Source organism: Sus scrofa, chromosome 10 (assembly GCF_054392235.1).
Source record: "Sus scrofa isolate SSC_HxYL_T2T_F1_AM1 chromosome 10, Sscrofa_HxYL_maternal_Yorkshire_Landrace_v2.0, whole genome shotgun sequence".
Taxonomy (NCBI): domain Eukaryota; kingdom Metazoa; phylum Chordata; class Mammalia; order Artiodactyla; family Suidae; genus Sus; species Sus scrofa.
The window spans coordinates 14031909-14052310 of record NC_139392.1 but is presented as its reverse complement, the minus strand read 5'-3'; the positions used below and the strand labels follow the sequence as shown (position 1 = coordinate 14052310).

Here is a 20402-nt window from a genome sequence, read left to right as displayed (position 1 = left end):
TCAATTAAGTCTAGAGAATAATATTTTATATGCTTGTTTGAGATCAAATAATAATGTATAAGCCACAAAGCAACAAAAAGACAAAGGAATCCTACCTGTTAGGATAAGACCCTGGAAGAGGCTAGAAACCAAAACCCACCTGTTCAGGATTGATCAACACTTAACCATCCTTAAGAGAATCAACTCAGATTATCTCCTAGCTCCTTTCTAGCTCTAGAACTCAGAGAATCAAAACCAATAAATAACTGTTTATTGGGAAAATATCAGTTGAGCTTGGGCGTATATTTCCCACAAGCTTTCTACTTTAATCAGTTACTGTGAAACAGTCATCACCTAGGTTTACAATATTAGGAGCGGACTGATACTTCTTATCTTCCTAGTTCTTGTGGGCAAGCCTAGAACTTAATCCTGTATCACTTCCTAGGGCCTGCCCTTCCTCCTCTGCTTTGAGACAAGTTCATGCATACATAGTGCTTGCTAGTCTCACTTTCCAATGTTCTCATCAATCTCCATGCCCTCATCCTCTCAGTATTGAAAGTCAACTCCAATGTTGCTTTTTATCCACATTTCAACCCTTCTCTCAAACCTCTCCATGACTCCCAATTACCATATAAACTTGGATCTCCCGAGCCTCTGCCAGGTCATCCTCACGGAGGTGGGAGAGCTGGGAGGGATTTAGTTCCGTCCGCTACAAAACACTGTCTGTAGGGTATTTTAAAACAACAATAAAAGCAACTAAAATCTTCCTGCTTTTTATTACCGCCAGACAACGGCAATTCTAAACAACCTTACTGTTAAGACACTCCTTCCAACCACTGCAGACAGTGCCAAACATCACCCCTTAACCTCTTGCCAATAATGGTTAGTCTCCCCAAACTCTGCCCAAATCTCTTATCTGGTAGCTTTTCTTTTCCTCAGGATCTCAAATCAAAAAACGAAAAAACAACACCTAACAAGAGCAACAGCAAAGACCAAAGGCAATGAGTACACTTTCTACAGTATTTGCAATTGTGAGGTACATCCGTATCACTTTAATAGAAAAGCTCCTGTAGGAGTTCCCGTCGTGGCGCAGCAGAAACGAATCCGACCAGGAACCATGAGGTTGCAGGTTCGATTCCTGGCCTCGCTCAGTGGGTTAAGGATCTGGTGTTGCAGTGGCTGTGGTATAGGTCAGCAGCTACAGCTCCAATTCAACCCCTAGCCTGGGAACCTCCATATGCCGCGGGTACGGCCCTAAAAAGCAAAAAAAAAGAAGAAGAAGAAGAAAGAAAAGCTCATGTATAATTTAATGTCATGCCTCACTCCAAGCAAAACTAAATAGAGGCCATTTATATAATCCAAATCAATTATGATTTAGCATTAAACCCATTTTCAAACACAATAATGTGTCCAAGTGGTTTAGAGCCACAGCTACATGACCGCAGGCTGGAAGATTTGCCCAGATCTACGGGACCAGACACGGCAGAAAGGACAAGGCTCCGCTGACAGAACTGCAGAGCTTTTGGCTGCTCTGATCTTGGTGTACGACTTGGAGGCCCAGGTCAGCTTAGTCACTATGAGACACAAAGTCTAACTCAGCAAAAGAAAAAGGACACAAAGATATTAAAGGAAGGAGTTGATTATGCCTCAGCCAACCTGGTTGAGAGCCACCATCCTGCATCAAAGGCAATGCAGCAGCGGGAAGGCAAACAAGCAGATCCACACTCTGCAGAAAAGCTGTGCTCCTCCGTGGGAACACATCCTCCTGCTTCTACCAAAGGCAGGGAGTCACTTTCTAACTAGGGGATGACGACAACAGAATATGCTATATAGTAATGAAACAGATACTCAGAGAGGACAAAACCAAAAAACCCAATACAGCAAGTTATTTCACATATTACAAACTAGTGATTTAGGAAAACAAAACAGGTTAACATGTGTATGTGAAGACAGTTTGTTTTAGCTATTGCTGTTTTGATAGTTCTTCCAATGCACAAATATATATTTCACTGTAGCAGAAATGAAGAGTAAATCTATAAGAATAACTAGTAATTTGCTGCACCCTGATAGAAAAAACGCTACTATTGGTTAAACTGTAAAATGCATCTAAATCCTACAGAATAATACATAGCATTTATCTAGAAAAAGCTAAGAAATTTACTCAACAATCAGAACAATGAACAAAAATCCAAAGATTATCCAGAACACAAAGCAATCAAATTTCAAACATACTACTCAGATACATAACAAGAAACTTGCCACAGAAGGCAGGGTTCCTGTGTTTCAACCACGAGCACCTAATGGCCTGCAGGCTTTCTCAACTAGTTTATCTCCTAAAATCATGGCAAAAGGGGAAAGAACGCATTTTTAAAGCAAGGTTTTATGGAAAAATCAGATCAAGCTATTATCAGAAAAATAATATCGACTAAAGAAATAAGACTGAATTAAGACATGTAGAAATCTACATAGCAGTTAATTCAAAAACTTTAAAGATTAGTGTCATCCTTTCACCTTCCAATGTGAAAAATTATTCAATCTGCTTATTTACATGTTCAAGCGTTTTTTATTTCGGCCATGCTCTCCTCTTGAATCAGCTGTGCCCCTAAGCATGAGGAAATTATATCTATCTTAGGTATAAATTTCAAAGCCATCAGGGGTTTATAAGCTAGAGTTAATAATGCTGTGTTATACATTTGAAATTTAGTAAGAGTACGTCTTTAGTGTTCTCACACACACAAAAATAGAGAAATTAGCAATATGGGAAGTGATTTGTTAATTAGCTTTTTGACTTCAGTAATCACTTCACAATATATGTGTACATAAATCATCACGTTGTACACCTTAAATATAGGCCATTTTGATTTGTCAATTATGCCTCAATAAAGCCAGGGAGAAAAGTGTTTATAAGCTAACAAGACACCAGGCCATCAATAAACACAAAATGTTTTTGCTTACCTGAATTAGTGCAAGTCAAACCACCAAATTAGATCTAAATCTGATACCCATACCAACAGTTTTAAAAAGAAAAAATGTTAACACGTGAAATATAAAACACTTGAAACAGGAGTTCCCATTGTGGCTCAGGGTAACAAACCAAACTAGCATCCATGAGGACTTGGGTTCAGTCCCTGGCCTTGCTCAGTGAGTAAGGATCCTGAGTTGCTGTGGCTGTGGTATAGGCCAGCAGCTGCAGCTCCAATTCGACCCCCAGCCTGGGAACTTCCATATGCCGTGGGAGTGTCCCTAAAAAGACAAAACAAACAAACAAATAAACACTTGAAACAAGCAAATGATTCAATCATCAGACATCACCCCCACCAATAACAAGTTAGGGCTCTTCCTAGCTACCTTGACCAGTTGTGATAAAAATCCAAATTTGCCATCTACCTAAAGCTAAAGGAGTCTTTGCAATTTCACAGAAGTGAGACACTATATGATGTAGATTAGAAAGTACATATTAATTGCCATCAATTAAACATTAATAAAACGTAGCAAATAAAGTTACTAATTACCTTTGACAATGATAAAAGCAAGCCTACATACTACATGATGTCCAATAAGGAAAACAAAATGCGCTAATGTATATATAACAACAGATCGTGGATTATCAATACTTTTTAAAAAACTGTCAAGGGCAAATATATATGTCCTCCTTATAGCAGAAATAAAAAATAACAGTAAATCCAAAATTACTAGTAACTGGTTGCACCCTAATCTAAAATTGCCCTCAAATACTAAACACAATAGGGTAACTTTTGGTAAAAATGTATCAGAAAGTCAGGCAGAAAAACAACGATCTGCAACTGCAAACGTGACGTCACTGATTTGCCATGTAATTATCACTGTAATTCCAAACGCATTTAGAAGTTCATTCCATGACAAAGAAAATAAGACAACCTAAACTCTGCAGGGCAGAGAAGATTCCAAAAAGAAAACTTTGCATGGCTTACTTGTATGAAGACAACTTTAAAGCACGATCTTGTTGACAAAGAAATGTAGCCTAAGTTGGACCTGGGTGAGAAAGAGTTCAAGTTTTCCCTGGGCATGTAACATTTTTCCCCGAAATCCGCACGGGTAAAAAATGAATAAATAATTTGTAAAACGCTCCCTTAAAGAGCCAGCATCAATTGCAAATGAAGCAAGACGAGTTCAGCATCCAAGAGGTGACTAGTCGTCTTTCGGATGCGTTAGGTCAGGACGTCCTTCTCCTCTAGGACCCTCGGAGAAGGACCCTCCCCTCCAGCCTCCCCTAGAAGCCGGCCTCGCAGACAACCTGCCAAGTCCCGGACACTCCCCAAGCGGGACCGCCTTCCTTCGAGATGCATCCCGCCCGGTGTCACCCGCCGCCCCTTCCCCTCCGGGGCCTCTTCGGCCTCAGGGTCCCGGGTGCCTCCCACCCCAGCCCCCTGCGGCTGCCCTCTGGACTCCCCGGCCCCCGATCCTGGTCCCCTGCCTCAAACCTTGGGGTCCCGAGTCTCCCTCTGCCCGCGCAGGAAGTCCCGACTCTCCCGTGCCTACCCGGTCTCCCCGTCCCGCGGCGCGGGGCTGCGACGGGGCCGAAAAGCATCCACCGCGAAGACCAGTGCCTGAGACTCTCCGGCTCCGATCCGGACCGGGAGCCGGCTTCCGCCTCGCACCGGAAGGCATTGGCCAGGGACCGGAAGTCCCGCCCCGCCCGCCGCCGGCCGGTGGGGCGCTGGGCTGTCGGCGCTGGAGCGCAGCGAGGGTTGGGGCGAGGGGCCTGGCGGGCAACCGGGCGGGAGCAGAAGGGCTTCGAAAGGGCGGCTTTCCAGGTGTCCTTCTGCTGCTTCCCTTTCCAGCGGATCAGCCAACCTACCTGCAGCCGCTTGACCAGGGGTTTGCTCTGCTCCCAAGCCCTAGAGGGTCAGGATGACTCAGACACTGACCCTTGCCCTCGCAATCTAGTTGAGAGTTGACATAAATATAAACAGAGGTTAATCACAGCACAAGGCGGTATTGCTTCATACCTTAATCCAAATTTTTATCACCTGCTGTATATCATTCAGGAAACAACTAGGCTGTAAAGAGAAGAACGCCCCTATCTTACGAAGCTAGGGAGGCAATGAATCAGGCAGAGAGTAAATCAAACAGCGACCTGTCCCTTGAAAAGCATAGGCTAAGGACAGATATAGGGGCAAACAAGTGCAATGAAATCATCCAGCATTACAGGAACTATGGCCCTGCTGAAGGCAGTGGGGGTGTAGGGAGCTGGGCTGAGAAGAGACTCCAGAGATAATGGCTCTTCAGCTGAGACTGAATAAATGATGAATAAGAATTAAAGGTCAGATAAGGTGGGGAAGTGCAGGCAGAGGAGAAGGATGCCAGACAGTGGGAGTTTGGCTTGATCAGAGAGGGGGAGGAGGGTACAGTTAATTTAGCAAGGTCTGAGATCGCAGAGACAAGAGGAAGCTAGGAGAGGAGGCAAAGCCGGATCAGGAAGACTGTTGTGCATTATGCTAAGGAATTTGAACTTTAGACTCCATGCAGCAGGGAATCAATGCCTATCTCTAGGGCAACTGATGAAACACTGAGTTACGAGGTTGAAAAGGATGACTGACCTACTCACCAAAGAAAAATAAGAACTTGAAAGATCATGGCTAAAACATTTTACTTGTGAGGGTCCATTCTCAACTGCCATGCTGAGATGTTAAGACAGTGGTTAGCTGCAGCAGCTATATAAAGTCAGGACCACTAGGGCCTGGACCCTTCAGGTTGCCCGTTTGGGCACATCACCCCAACCAACTGAGTTGCAAGCTGAAGCCACAGGGAACCATGGAATCAATGAGCTGAGGAGGAAGACTGCATTCCCAGCTGGACTAATGAGGCTATTTGCTGCCTCTATTTCCTTGCTTGCTAATACTGCCTAATAAATATCCTCTTGCACACCCAGCCCCATTTTTCCATTTTAAAAAGAAATGATACAAAAATTGTTCCTTCATTTCTTTTGCTTTTGCCAACAACAAACTATGTTGCACTATATGGAGGGAGGATGACAGTAAAAGGAAAGGAAGAATGGACAGAAAGTCTATACTTAGAGGGCACAATGTCACCTCTGGAAATGGCTTTTGGCTTTCTCCCAATGGGAAGGTTAGAAGTCCATTTGTGGTGCTACATGAAATAACCGAATCATGTAGCAGAGAGATGTGTCTTTGAAAGAATGAGAATGTATACGTGTGGTGTGATGTATGTGGGGTTTGTGTGGGTGAGGATGTGTGTTTCTCCTCAATAAAAATTTGCCTCCCTGGTTTGGCAATTGAAATAGACACACAGTTCTACTCCTAACTTGAAAAATCACACTGGCAGGTGAAGTCACAGGCTGAATTTTCAGCTCTGAGTCTCCATGATATACATTTCTTTCCCAAGAAGAAATTAGCTACAGGCTGGGAGGATTGAGCCAAAACTTTCCCTGTGAAAACAATGGATATATGTCTTAAAGAGGAAGGTGACATCTCTATAAAATATCCTGATTAATTACTGAGAAGTTACTTCATTTTTAACATTCTCTTAAAAACTTTAAAAATCAAAGACTATCCATAGGCTGTTTGTAACTCCCCTGAGTAGACAGAATCATTGAAGATTATTTCTGAGTCCTCTCAGTTTTCATCCTGAGACAGACCTCACTGCCCAGGAAAGCACCCTGAACATTGTGTTGCCAGATAAAAATACAAGACACCCCATTAAACTTGAATTTCAGATTTTTGTTGGTTTGTTTTGGTGTAAGTATGTCCCCAAATATTGCATGGAACCTACTTTTAATAAGAAATTACGTATTACTTATCTGGAATTTAAATTTAACTGAGCTTCCTGCATTTCTGTTTGCTAAATCTGGCAACCCTATACTGCACAAAAGCAAGATTCCTTAAATATTCCTAAAGGAAAGATTTCTTAAATTCATCAATGCAACTTTTCTCCCACAAAAGTGTGAATATTACAGTGGACTATTAACGTACTGTACAACAACTATCCACCTTTGTATACTTTTCTTATTATTTTATAATAAAAAAGGATACGCAAGACCAAAGATCTGTGATGGGTATTGTTAAGAGTTAAATGGAAACTGTGTGAGACTGAATCAGAGAGACTGACCTCCATGTGGCTATAAGGTAATAACTCATGGAGCGGGTATTATTCGTCATGTGAGTCTTTTACCTGAGAACAGAATGGACGAGTGCTATGGAACCAAGCTAACTCTTCCCTGTAGCAACTTTTAAAGTACTTTTCGGTAAGGTGGGTTTGTTGTTTCTGTTTTTTGGTTTCAGGCTGTTTGTTTGTTTCGTTTTGTTTGAGTTGTGCTCTACAGTTTTTCTTCTTCTTCTCCTTCTCCTTCTCCTTCTTCTCTTTTGCTTTTGTAGGGCCACATGTGAGGCATATAGAAGTTCCCAGGCTAGGAGGTCTATCGGAGCCACAGCTGCTGGTCTACACCACAGTCACAACCACTCCTGATCCTAGCCACATCTGTGACCTACACCACAGCTGATGGCAACACCGGATCCCGAACCAATGAACAAGGCCAGGGATCGAACCCGCATCCTCACAGATACTAGTCGAGTTCTTAACCTGCTAAGCCACAGCAAGAACTCCTAGTCTTTTCAAAATCAGTCTTATTAGCCTTTTGTTCCACATAACTTTATTTTCCTCAGCTAAGCATACATTGATTCATCTGTCCATTCAACAAATATCCACTGGTAAAGAGACAGCAGTTCCTACCCTGTGGAGCTTGCGTTCTAATGGGGAGGTGGGGGCGGGGAAGGGAGAAGCAAATAAACAACAGAGCAATAAAGAAATATGTTAACCATGTTATAATTTAACATTGATTTATAGAACACGATGATAACAAGTTTATTATAATATAACGTGTTTATTTAACATGATGACAAATACTCTGGGGAAAAAACAGGGCACAACAAAAGGATGGAGGTTACAATTACAATTAATCAGGAAGTGACTTTGGGGCAGAGGCTTGGAAAAATTGATAAAAAGTTATGTCTGGGAAAAGGATTTCAAGACCCACAGAACAGCCAGGGCAACGCCCCCGAGACAAGAACATGCAAATCGGATTCTGGAAGTGCAACTCTCAAGCGTACAACATAATGCAACGTGTCTCAGCTCCAGCTCGGGCTCACCCCGAACTCCTTGCTAGGATCATTTGTTTGCCTTTCTGGCTCCTGCGTCCGCCCCGCAGACATTTCTCCTTAGGCAGTTGCTCCGTGTCAGGCTTGGCCAGTAGGGGGCGTTAGAAGCCGCCGGAAGCCTGGAGGCGCAGAGAGGACTTGCTGCTTTCTGTCTTCTTCTTTTCTGTCCCACCGCTTGTGACATCCCTTCACCTTGGAAATGGTTGTTGGGATGGGCTCCCATCTTACCCCCAACGCCCAAAGCCAGCCTTGTCGGGCCCTGGGCGGAACTGCTGCAGAAATGAGCCCCAGCCCCCACACACAAACTGGACTCGTTTCTCCTTCGCACAGCCCTTAAGGCCACAGCTGCTTCCTGTAACCACTGCCCATGACCTCACGGCTCCCTCTTCCCCTTTCAGTAGTCCATCGCCCACCGAGCGAATTCCCAATATTAAATTCTCTCTGTTAAGGTAACTGCTGTGGTTTCTTTTTCGGACTGGAACTTACTTGACTGATAAGGGAGCTAGAATGTAAATTTCCTGAAGTCACAAATCACGTTTTTTTCATCTCTGACTCCATGCACTTAGCACAAAACCTAGCATAGAATAGTGCTCAAGAATGAGTTGAGCATAGCGGAATGAATAACAAACCAATGCCATACCTGCTCACTGGCAAAGTAAACTGGGACCAATACCTGCACATGATACCCAGCCCCAGCTATCCCCTTAAGGACGCTTGGTCATCCCCTAAAATTGTCTTGGTTTGCCCATCAAAGTAGAGCAACTGTAGGATCCTAACGTGAGCAACACCGGTGCCCACACAGAGGGCGTCTCTGCGGAATGAAGAGGGCGCCGTGGAGAGAGCAGTCAGGGACAGGCAGTCCTTAGCTGGGCTATCATTTGTTCAGGGAGACTTGGAAGCAAGAAGAGAGTCAGTTAAAGTCATTTACGGAAAGCATTTGTGTTTGGCCCACTGCCCATCAAAACCCTGCCAACACCCTGGCCTTGAACTGACAGGGGATCACAGCAAGACGTGAGCAGCTTCCTTCAGTGAGGTCAGAAACTGCAAAAGGGCATCATCTCTCTGGAAGTTCATGTGCACTGAGAGAATGCCACCTCACGTTTTAACACTGGTCTATTGTCCTGCAAGGAAAGTTAGTTGTAACAAAAATGAAGCAAATGGGAGTTCCCCTTGTGTCTCATCACAAACAAACTCGACTAGTATCCATGAGGACACAGGTTCAATCCCTGGCCCCATTCAGTGGGTTAAGGATCTGGTGTTGCTGTGAGCTGTGGTGTAGGTCACAGATTGGGCTCAGATCTGGCGTTGCTGTGGCTGTGGTGTAGGCCAGCAGCTGCAGCTCCAATTTCACCCCTGGCCTGGGGACTTCCATATGCCTCTTGTGTGGCCCCAAAAAGACAACAACAACAAAAAAGGAGCAAGTGATACCTGGAAGTAAAACAAATTTGGCCCAGGGCCTTGCATGTAGCAAGCATGTAATAAGTAGTTGTTACATTCTTCTAATGAGACCCTTCATCAGAATTGGAAAGCTGATGAAATCCTCCTAGTGAACTCATAATGCTTTGGATCCTAAAACTAGCATGTGAGAGAATTTTGGCGCAGAATCCTTTTGAGGTTCTTTTCCATCCCAGCTGCTGTCTTAATATAAACTCTCTTTTTCTGGATTATTACAATAGCCTCCTGATTGGGCTTCTTGTCACTAACTCTGGACCACAGTCCATGTTGCTCTTGGTTACTTTTCTAAAGCCCCCTTACTTAGTTTGAATTTCAGCTTTGTCACATCCCAGCTGGGTGGCCTTAGGTAACTTAGTCAACCTCTCTGTTCTTGGTTTCATCATCTTAAAGTAGGGATAATAATAGCATCTACCGGAGTTCCCGTCGTGGTGCATCAGTTAATGAATCCAACTAGGAACCATGAGGTTGCGGGTTCGGTCCCTGCCCTTGCTCAGTGGGTTAAGGATCCGGTGTTGCCGTGAGCTGTGATGCAGGTTGCAGACGTGGCTCGGATCCCATGTTGCTGTGGCTCTGGCGTAGGCCAGTGGCTACAGCTCTGACTGGACCCCTAGCCTGGGAACCTCCATATGCCAAGGGAGCAGCCCAAGAAATGGCAAAATAAATAAATAAATTAATTAATAATAATAATAATAGTACCTACCTCATAGGATTGGTGTAAGTCTAAATAAGTTAATGACTCTAACGTACCTGCGGTAGGCCTATCTAAAAATAATACCTCAGACACTGAAACTGCAGTACACACGACAGCTGTAATAATAACTGCATTTGAAAATACTAATTGGCTTCCCATCGCCTATAGGATAAAATGCAATTCCTTAGCAGATATGGACTCCAATAGTATCATCTCAGCTTAGCACTCAATTTTTAAACTGAAAATATACACCTATATACGTATGACATGCCAAAAATTCGTTCTCAAGCTAATGAATTTTGCGAAAATTCACAAAAAGAAGAGCTCGGTTTTATTTGAATTATACACAGGGGGTCATTCTCCCAACTGTAAGTTCTGAAAAGGGCAAATTTCATCTCTTCCCATGACCAAAGTCAAATGCAGAGAGAGAAGAATGAGAAAATGGTAGATGAGAAAAGGGCAGGAGCTACAAGGAGAGAGTGGACCAACTGCCAGTGGAACGAGAAGGAAAAATAGACACTCAACAGTAGGGCACACAGGGAGTGACTCGAGGTGACTCAGAAAAGCTGTCAAGCCATTCCAAATCTAAAATGAGTGTGTTTATGTATTTATTTACTTGTTTTTGCTTTTTTTTTTCTTTTCAACATATGAAGGTTCCCAGGCGAGGGGGCGAATCAGAGCTGCAGCTGCCAGCCAACACCACAGCCACAGCAACTTGGGATTCAAACTGCATCTGCGACCTACACCACGGCTCACAGCAACTCTGGATCCTTAACCCAAGGAGCGAGGCCAGGGATCAAACCTGCATGCTCATGGATCCTAGTCAGGGTTCATTACTGCTAAGCCACGATGGGAATTCCCAATATGTTTATTTAAATAATATATAAAATGAAAAAAGTCAAGCAGTACAAACATTAGCAGTTTTGCCCTGATGTATAGCATACACAGCTTGAAAAATACCTTTTTTTATTTAGGAAGTTACTCCTTTTTTCAGACTTGAGTACTTTACATACGAGTGTGACACAAATCATTTTCAGACCTGAAAGAATAAGCCTAAAAATAAAGTCACACAGTGACTTTAACAAAACAAGTGTATCTTTAAAATAGTAACATCATTCCATCTTGATGTGAAATGTAGCTTTTTTAAAAAGTAACAGAAATAATAAACTGTTTTGGCTAAATCAGCTTGAAACACGTAAAATATTGGGTTACCCAGCTAACTCAGTTTTCACCTCTCTGCTCTGGTTTATTCGTAGACTAAAGAAAAAGATAAAACTTTCCCACTTTTATGTTTTTTAAGGTCCCAAAGATATCTCGGTTCACAGAGCTAGATAACATTCTGTCTCTACTTTAGAAAGCTTCGGCTTCTCTGAAAAGCTGGACTCACCTCTGGACTGTCCCAGAGCTCCGGGCCCTGCCATGTCCTTCAAGACACGAGGAGCATAAGTCAGCTCTATGCTAAGAGGAGTTCCTGTTGTGGCTCAGCGGGTTAAGAATCCAATGAGTATCCACGAGTATGCAGGTTTGATCCCTGGCCTCACTCAGTGGGCTAAGGATCTGGCATTGCTATTAAGCTTCAGAGTAGGCTGCAGCATAGGATCCCGAGTTGCTGTAGCCGTCTCTGATTTGAACCTTAGCCCAGGAACTTCCATATGCCGTAAGTGTGGCCTTAAAAAGAAAAAGAAATGTACTCTTAAAAAAAAAAAATTCAAGAGCAATCCACCAGTCCGATGAGGCGTCATCTGGCTCAAATGAATTTATTGCGGTTGATAATAACTTTTTTTTTGGCTTTTGCTGTGCTTGAGACATGCAGAAGTTCCGGGGCCAAGGGCTGAACCTGAGCCACAGCAGTGACAACTGGGAATCCTTAACTGCTAGGCTACCAGGGACCTCCTAACTTATGAAATGTTTGAAAATAAAATAGTTTTAAAAAACGAAAGGCTTAAAACAAAAGTATAAAAGCTAAATAAAAAGTATAATACCACCCCAATTTTTAAAGCAGTCAATTTCCTACAATTTTCAAGGGGAAAAAAAAAAATTCCTGTCTTACAGTTCATGTGGCATCCAGCCAGCAGATCTAATTATAGGCTGGGAAGGGTGTAACCCCGTAAACTAAATGGGAGTCAGCCACCTTTGGCTAAAGTTCCCTCTAGCGTCAAATATCCCGTCCCATTATCCGTGCAAACACACTTAGACTCGTCAGACCTCTTGAGGATATTTCTATTTTTCAAAAATACGATCAGCTGACCTTTGACATTTAAACCACCAGGTACTACCAACGGGGCTGGAACAGGAATTCTGAGAGAGCCCGAGTCCTTGGGCTCAATTATGAAACATAAATATTTCATAATTTCATAATACCAGCCCTCCCCCATCCCCTCGCTGTTCCCAACCCTTGTTATGGAAGGAACTAATAACCCAGGCGTTAGCTGCAAAAATCTTAAGCATTGATCCTCCCAGGGATATCTTTAATTCCTGAAAAACATGTCTTTTAAAAAGTGCCTTTGAGAAGTAACTAAAAGAAGGCGTCCTGGTGGGCTGAACACTGGAACTGGAGCGGGAGGGCCTCGTTTTGCCAGGTCAGCTCTATAGCCCCAGGCCTTCCCACCCATCCTAAGAGGGGTGTGAGGTGGCTGCAGACTGACACTGCGGGCTCCCTCTGCCACCCTCCCTCCCCCTCTGTCCTCTCTCCCGGCCCCCTCCTCCCTGGCCCTGCAGCTGTTCCAGTGTCGCTGTGCGTCTCAAGTTCCGACCTGAGACTGAATACATTAAACAAGATGAGCTACTCTGAGGAGCAGTGCCTTCCGTCCAGATCATTAACCCAAAAGACCCGGACTCAGTCATCTAAACGATGAGCCCCTCATCTTACTCCTGGTTACAGTCAAGCTGGTGAGGTCAGCCGGGCCACCTCCCCGTCACCCAGCCTCGGCATGTTTGCTGGGGTACCTGCCCGCCGCCACTGCAGGCATTTGCTCTTTCTCCAAAGGTGTGCGGGGGAGAGTATTGACCTGAATGATTTGGGTGAGCCCAACCAAAAAAGAAAAAAAAAAAGAATTGATTCTAGCAAATTGAGCTCAGAGTATTGACAGTATATAAACCCTGTCTTTTGGGGGAGAGTGGCTCTCTCTGCTCCCTGAGAGCTACTTTCTATTTATGTATCTATTTATTTATTTTTATTTTTTATGGCCACACCTGCAGCATATGGACATTCCCAGGCTAGGGGTTGAATCAGAGGCACCGCAACGATGAATCTGAGCCAGACTTGCTGCAACACCAGCTCCTTACCCCACTGAGCGAGGCCAGGGATCGAACCCACATCCTCCTGGATACTAGTCAGGGTTCTTAATCCCCTGAGCCATGATGGGAATGCTGCTACTTGCAGTTTAATGCTGCAGGACCAGCTGTGCTCTAACCTCCATTCTTCCCTTCCGGAGGTCTTGGCAGGAGCCGCAGGCTTCACTCGGGCTGCTTGTAATTGCTTTCTGGACCTCACCCAGAGGTCAGTGATTCTCAACCTCATTGCAGTTGTGGCCCCGTCCAGGAACATGATGAAAATATACACTCGAGACAGTACTCAAGAGTGCTCGTCCACGTGTACACACACACACACACAATTTCACATACAGCTTCTGTGCGCTCACAGACAATCTTGTGGTTTGGGTCTTATCTTCAGAAACTTTCACTATGTAGACAAAGTCAACCCCGTATATTGGAGACAAAGAACATTCCGCATTTATGAAGTCTTTGAAATGTATGGTTCAGCCCAGCTCCGCTCATGAGGGGACACATTTGTGAGGCTGGGCTTCAGAAGCCCACTCCGTCTCCATCATCGCAAGGTATCTGCTCACCCCCAGGCTAGGTTCAAGGTCTACAGAGTGAAAGGTTGAGGCCTCACTCATTTTAGCGGCAGGAATGCCAACCGGGTCTACGGATTTTTGCCTAAGGGTCCATTTCTGTGACTACAAACGTAATTTGAATTAGTCCTTGCTTTGAAAAAATTTCCTGGATATTCTTCTTTCTCCAAGCCCATATTCTCCGCCTGCACCATACGTGTTTTTCTGTTTTGTTTTGTGTTTTTTTAAGCGGTGAGGAAGAAGGAAACGTGATCAGGATGAGAAAATCAAGTCGTATTTGTTCAACATCTATGGTGTCACCAGTTAGGGGTGTCAGAGTGCAATTATGTAATGACCAGCTTGTTGAGGTATAATTGACTCGCAATCATTCTCATGTAGAACAAATTTGAGCCCCGGGGAACTTAATGGTGCCCTTGTAATGACTGAGGAGTATAATTACTTTTGGATTATGATTGTCCATTAAGTTGACAATGACAGTTTAAGTGCAGTTTGGCACTTTATGGAGACATTTTTACATTTATATATTGAAGTATAAGTATAAAGAATATGATACTTTAAAAAGCACTTTCAAAGCCTTCTTGATAACGTCTATTATAAACCCCCAAACAACGATTTTTGTTTCTTTGAACCTGAAAATTCCTGAGTGAAAGGGGAGTGGGTGGAAGAGGAGAACAATAAATAGAAAGAAATGTTCCAACTTAAAAAATGGTATTTTTGTTATTCAGCATTTCTGAGCACACATACAGTTTCACCAAAGAAGATGAGAAAAGACCCGAGCATGAGTAGCATATTGCGGGCTGAGTGCGATGGAGATACAGCCATGGGACACACCTCTGGAACCAGATGACGGGCTGCTGTCCTGTCCATCACATCAGCCTCCTCACGGCACAGGAGGCAGGATGTGGGAGTGGGCTGAGGTCTCAGGGAACATGGGATGGAAGACCCAGGGCTGCTTCAGATTTTGTTTAGAGAGGGGGGCTCTGGCAGTGATCTGGTTAGATTCAGGTTAGCCTGAAACTCTTTCCGAAGCCAGCCTGTGGGGTTTTTTTCTAAAATATAGAAAGTGCTGGTCCTAGATTGTGTTTATGTGGCATACCTTGGGGCAGGCTGAGGACTCTGGGCTGAGAGTCTTCTAAACCCCTCTCTGGAGCTTCTCCTACAGGTGCTTTGCTGCTTCTTTCACCTTCCTCAGGTTTTGTGGGGGTTTTTTGTTGTTGTTGTTGTTGTTGTTGTTGTTGTTGTTGTTTTGCCACCCACAGCAGGAGGAAGTTCCAGGCCATAGAAGCAACCCAAGGCACAGTAGTGACAACACCGGATCCTTAATCCGCTGAGCCATCAGGGATCTCCCTACCCTCCTCATCCTTCTTGAGAATAATTTTCGAACCACCCCCTACGCCACCCCTTGCCTGAGGCAGCCAAAGGTTCCCGTGGATCTTTATTTTCAACCCCGCTCTGCCTCTTGCCCCACAGCAACCTCATCTCCCTGCTAACATCACCTCTGCCTGCAAGTCCTGATACTCGAGTTCTCTGACTAGTTACCGTACTGAAGATTCACTTGTCATTCTTTCATCGGTACTTTCAAGGCTCCTTGTTAAGACCATTTAATGAGGACAATTTATCTCAGAGAGGTTTGAGTGACTGTCCCCCATTGTAATCAAAGTGGCTCATGTCTATTGATTAGTTTCAAGCAATGTCCTGTAATCTGCTCCTTGAATCCTCACAATAACTAACAATAACTAGAGATTTGTTTTTTGCCTTTTTTTTTTTTTTTTTTTTACTTTTTAGGGATAGGGAAGTTCCCAGGCTAGGGGTCCAATCAGAGCTGTAGCAGCTGGCCTACACCACAGCTCACGGCAACGCAGGATCCTTAACCCACTGAGCAAGGCCAGGGGTTGAACCTGCCTCCTCGTGGTTCCTAGTCGGATTCGTTAACCACTAAGCCATGATGGGAACTCCACAGTAGCTTTTTTCACTCAACATTACGTCTGAGATTCGTCTGCATTATTGGGAGTAACTGTAGTTCATTCCTTTTCATCGTGGTGTAGAATTTCATTGCATTAATGAGAACAAGATTCCCTAACTTAGGTTTATATGAAGATTATTGTCCTAACAGCTCTACAGAGCAAACAGATAGCTTTTTTCCTATTTAATTCCAGGATTACTCCTGCTTGGTTACTGAAGTTCTCTAACTATATTTTAATTACACTTTTATTAAGGCTTAGCTACAAGATAGAAAATAAGTAGAAAACAAGTAGGATTAGGATTACTTGTTTGCGATTAAGAATAAATGGGAGAATTCTGAAGCTGTTCTCTGGGTTCCCTCAAGTTCTGGAGTGGTTTTGTAGTAGCTGGCAGCTGAAAAAAAATTTGGGGGGCCTTTTTTTTTAGGGCCGCACCTGTAGCATATGGAGGTTCCCAGGCTAGGGGTCGAATCAGAGCTGCAGCTGCCGGCCTACGCCACAGCCACAGCAACGCCAGATCCTTAACCCACTAATCGAGGCCCAGGGATCGAACTCGCATCCTCTTGGATGCTATCAGGTTTGTTAACCACTGAGCCACGGCAGGAACTCCCGAAAAAAAAATTTTTTTTAGTGCTAAGGGAAGGTTTACATATTTTAGAATAAAGATTGAAGGTGGGGGTTATATGATGAAGGATTCTTCGAGAAAATCACTCTGTCAACAGGGAGAGGATTTGTTGGGGCAGAAGGGGCAAAGGAGCCAGGACAGCCAGCTCAGAGTGTCTCCCTGGCGCCCAGGCGAAGGGCACTGAGGATTTGAATGCTAGTGGCTTTGGGGAAGGAGATGAAGGCAAGACCTCTTCCAACAGGCGGGATATGACGATCAACTTGGAGTGGGAGGGAAAGAGAAGAAAGCGAAGCTTTTGATGGCCTGACAGAAAAGTTACTGTTCCACCGAAGTCAAGAGGTGGTACCTGAGCTGAATACAATAAATCTGAGATGGGTCAGCTACGTGGATGCTCCCACGGAATATTCTGTGTCGGAGCTGGAAAGACACGGGCATTTGTTGAACTCATTTCCCAAGAGAAATTTGGAACCGTGGATCTGTTGTCCAAGAAAGAGCCATCAGAGGAAGCTGCGTAATGGATGAAACTTTGTTTTATGTATTTGTTTCCCGCACCTGCAGTTCCTCGTTCCATGCCTGGCCTAGATAAAATGCTCAAGAAACGCGTGTTAAATGAATGAAATGGAGATTAAGGAATAATCTGCACTGCAGGCACTGCCATCAAACAGATCATTATTACAATCAAGGGCCTGAAAGGAGGAAAAGAGAAGTCAGTTCTAAGATGTTTAATCTCCATCTCTTGTCTCTGAATTAGCTCAGGGTAAACTATGGGAAATATAACTGGTAATTCTCAAAAAGCAATCTCAGTACCTCTATCAAAACACAACAAAAACAGGCATTTTGGAGCCAGAGGAGACGGTTAATAATATATTATCTTAACAAAGAGCAACACCTAGTGACCAGATCCAAAAACAGCACAGGGACTTGTCAATGAGTTTCATCATTTTCACGGCACGCAGACGTGGAGGGAAGGAAAGTTATAGTGATTGACCAGGAGTGCTGGTGGCCATGACAATAATGGCACTTAATAACTTGCAAAAACTCTCCTATACCTTATCTCCTTGGTTCATTGAAATGGCTCCTGGATGCAGTTGAGGCTGATGCAGAGAAGAGGGTTGAGGTCTGGGCTGCTTGGCAAGGCTGACTCCCCTTCGCTCTCTGTCACAGAAATTGTCCATGATAAGAAGTGGCAGAGGGAGACAGGAGATGAGTCAGTGTCATCAGATTCTTTACTCCTTATCTTCATCAGGAGAAGCCTTCCAAAGCTTCCATCACCTGTGGGGTCAAAGGCCACCTCTGGAGGCAGGCGCTCGGCCAGGCTGGTCAGCTGAGTTCTCTCCATCCCACTTTCCTCAAGATCCACTGAATTCGTGCCCCTGTGATGCTTCTTTCCTCTCACTGTGACTGGAGCTGCCGTGTCTGTTTGTGCAATGTGCACGCTCTATAAGCGTCCAGCCAAGGGTCACGCAGCATCAAGCAGAAACAGAAGTGAGACTGGCCTCATTCACATAAAGGCAGCAAAGGGTCTGGAGGCCCCACTGTAACCACTCCGTCTTGGGAAGTTTCATTCCTTCATCGCCAGTGGCTGCCAAAGGTGAGTCCAGCACATCAGAATCTCCTGGGTCACTTACACCAAGAGATCCCTGGACTTTGTCAATTGGTACTCCCAGGGCACAGCCCACGATGTGACACTTAGAGGGTATTTAGTAAATGTCTCATGAATGGATAAATAAATGAAGGGAAAAAAAGCGTTCACTGAATTAATTCCTTGCCCAGCTTCAGCCTCCAGACTTCTCTCTATAATGCAGGTAATGTTTCCTTATCTGCTCACCTACAGCTGTGGAATATTTCAAATGTTAGTTTGGTCATGTGTGCTTTTATTCTTTTTCTTTTTTTTAGGCAAGAAATAGACTTCAAGAGCTAGGAGGCTTGTGAGAGTGCAAGCAGGCAGGCAAGGAGGCTCTGCCCCGAGGATTGGCTGGTCTACAGTTTTATAATCTAAGGGGGTGGGGGTGGGAAAAACCCCCCTCTTCCTCTTTCTTGGAGCAGTAGCTCCTCCTTGGTATCCGGTAAGAGAGTATGTGACCGCATAAGGTCAAACTAGGACTGTCAGGGTATTTATTCAAATCAGCAGAAGTGGGGGGGGGTCCTTAAACTCCTGCCCTTGGTCTGAACTTGAATGCAGGCCTCGCCCCAGCACCCACACACCCCCCTGCCGCCCCCATGACCTGAGGCATATCTCAGGCCTCCACTAGTCCAGCAAGCCGGGTTGTTCTGATGGTTTTCTTGAGCAATTAACTCACAGGCGTCTCCCAAGGCACCTAGGTTTCTCGCTCTATCTGTGGTCCCCTGCTGGGACTCCTACAACTGCCTGTGTAACTATCCTACTGCATCCCTTCAGTCCCCCTCCACATGCTTAAAGGGGGTATTGGGCAACATACGGTTTTATTTCTAAGCAGACTAAAAACGGAAGAAAGCAAGGACAGGGATGTGTCTTCTGTAGCCTTTGGCCAGGAGGTGGGATGGAGTGCAGAAAAACAGCGCTGGCATCCTGAAATGCTGGTTGAACAAAGGACCATATTTGGAAGGAGAAGCTCTAAGTCCTGGAAGGTACCGAGAGCAGAGTCCCACTTCTTCGCTCTTCAAAGGGACCAGGAGCATCCAGAGGACAGGCAGTGTCCTTTGTAACGTTGTGGCTCCAGGCCCCAGTAGTTGTCACTCAATAAATAATTCAGGAGAAGAAAAGACAGATGGAGGGGCAGGCGGTGGGAGGAGGCGGGAGCAGAAGCCAGAGTCCAACGATGATTTCGCCAAACTTGCATCAGAGCTCAGGTCTCTGATCCTCACTCCAGCTCCGTTTCCACCAGCCCGTTCACACTGGAAATGGGACTAGTGCTGTCAGAGACGCCGTCTGTTTTCCTGCTACTGATGGCAACTTAATTCTGAGTGCATTTGCTCGGCTTCACTGCAGCTCTTTCCTCCACGTACCTGTAATGCCAGCGCCCCAGCTGTCTTGATTGAGAGGCCCCTTTTGCAAGAAAACAAGACAAAATACCTTGCCGCTTAATGCTAGTGGGAATTTCATTGAATTAGCCTCTGATTTACACAATGCACTTCTGACAGCTGTGTTGGTGGAGAATCCGTGGCAGCAAGAAATTACCACCATTGAAATCATCATCAAAGCGTATTCGTCTTCCTGCTGCATCTTTCCAGCCTTCAGCTTTGGGGACTTCGGTGTGTTTACTGCACACTTCCTGGGGGTTCCAGTAAAGAGCACTCCAGGAAGCACGTGAGGATTCGTGGAGTGTTTAGCACAGGCTTATTGCAGAGCCTTAATAAGGTGAATCAGAAAATGAGGCTTTGGAGGTCTGATCAAAGGACAGGTGTTTTTTTAATGGTTGGTTTTAAGGAACATGTAGGATCTCAAACGAGAGAATCGTATAACCTGGGCCAAAGGAGGACTCTCAGCAGCACACCTGGGGCTTGTGCCGTGTCTCTGCTCAGGAAGGACGTGGGTGCCTGGTGATAGGCTGCTCCCTGGGGCCTCTCCTCCAGCACCTGGTCCTGGGGGAACCAAGGGATCAGTCGCAGGATCTTACCCAAGCTCACAGTGCCCCCGTGCCTGGCACTACTAAACAGCTGTTGAATGAGTGAACAAATGAATGGGATCAGGTATAAAGGAATTGA

At 44.8% G+C, this 20402-nt stretch overlaps 1 protein-coding gene across 12 annotated transcripts in view; it reads right to left on the bottom strand.

The window, feature by feature from the left end:
• DISP1 (dispatched RND transporter family member 1) overlaps nt 1-20402 on the bottom strand; it is a 1033384-nt gene that overhangs the window by 179175 nt on the left and 833807 nt on the right. For 6 of the 12 annotated variants that reach the window (XM_084979157.1, XM_021064351.2, XM_084979159.1 and 3 more), the window contains exons 1-2: nt 4498-4577; nt 3930-3990 (exon numbers count right to left, since the gene is read on the bottom strand). The exons of 1 other annotated variant lie outside the window; for it this stretch is intronic. Coding sequence is in view for 1 of the 11 variants with exons in the window: in XM_021064349.2 (XP_020920008.2) it covers nt 4498-4546 (49 nt within the window). In the remaining 10 variants the exon portion in view is untranslated. Of the gene's footprint in view, nt 1-3929; nt 3991-4497; nt 4578-20402 lie in introns of those variants that run through there. 5 more of the 12 variants (XM_084979156.1, XM_021064350.2, XM_021064357.2 and 2 more) reach the window with 1 other exon arrangement.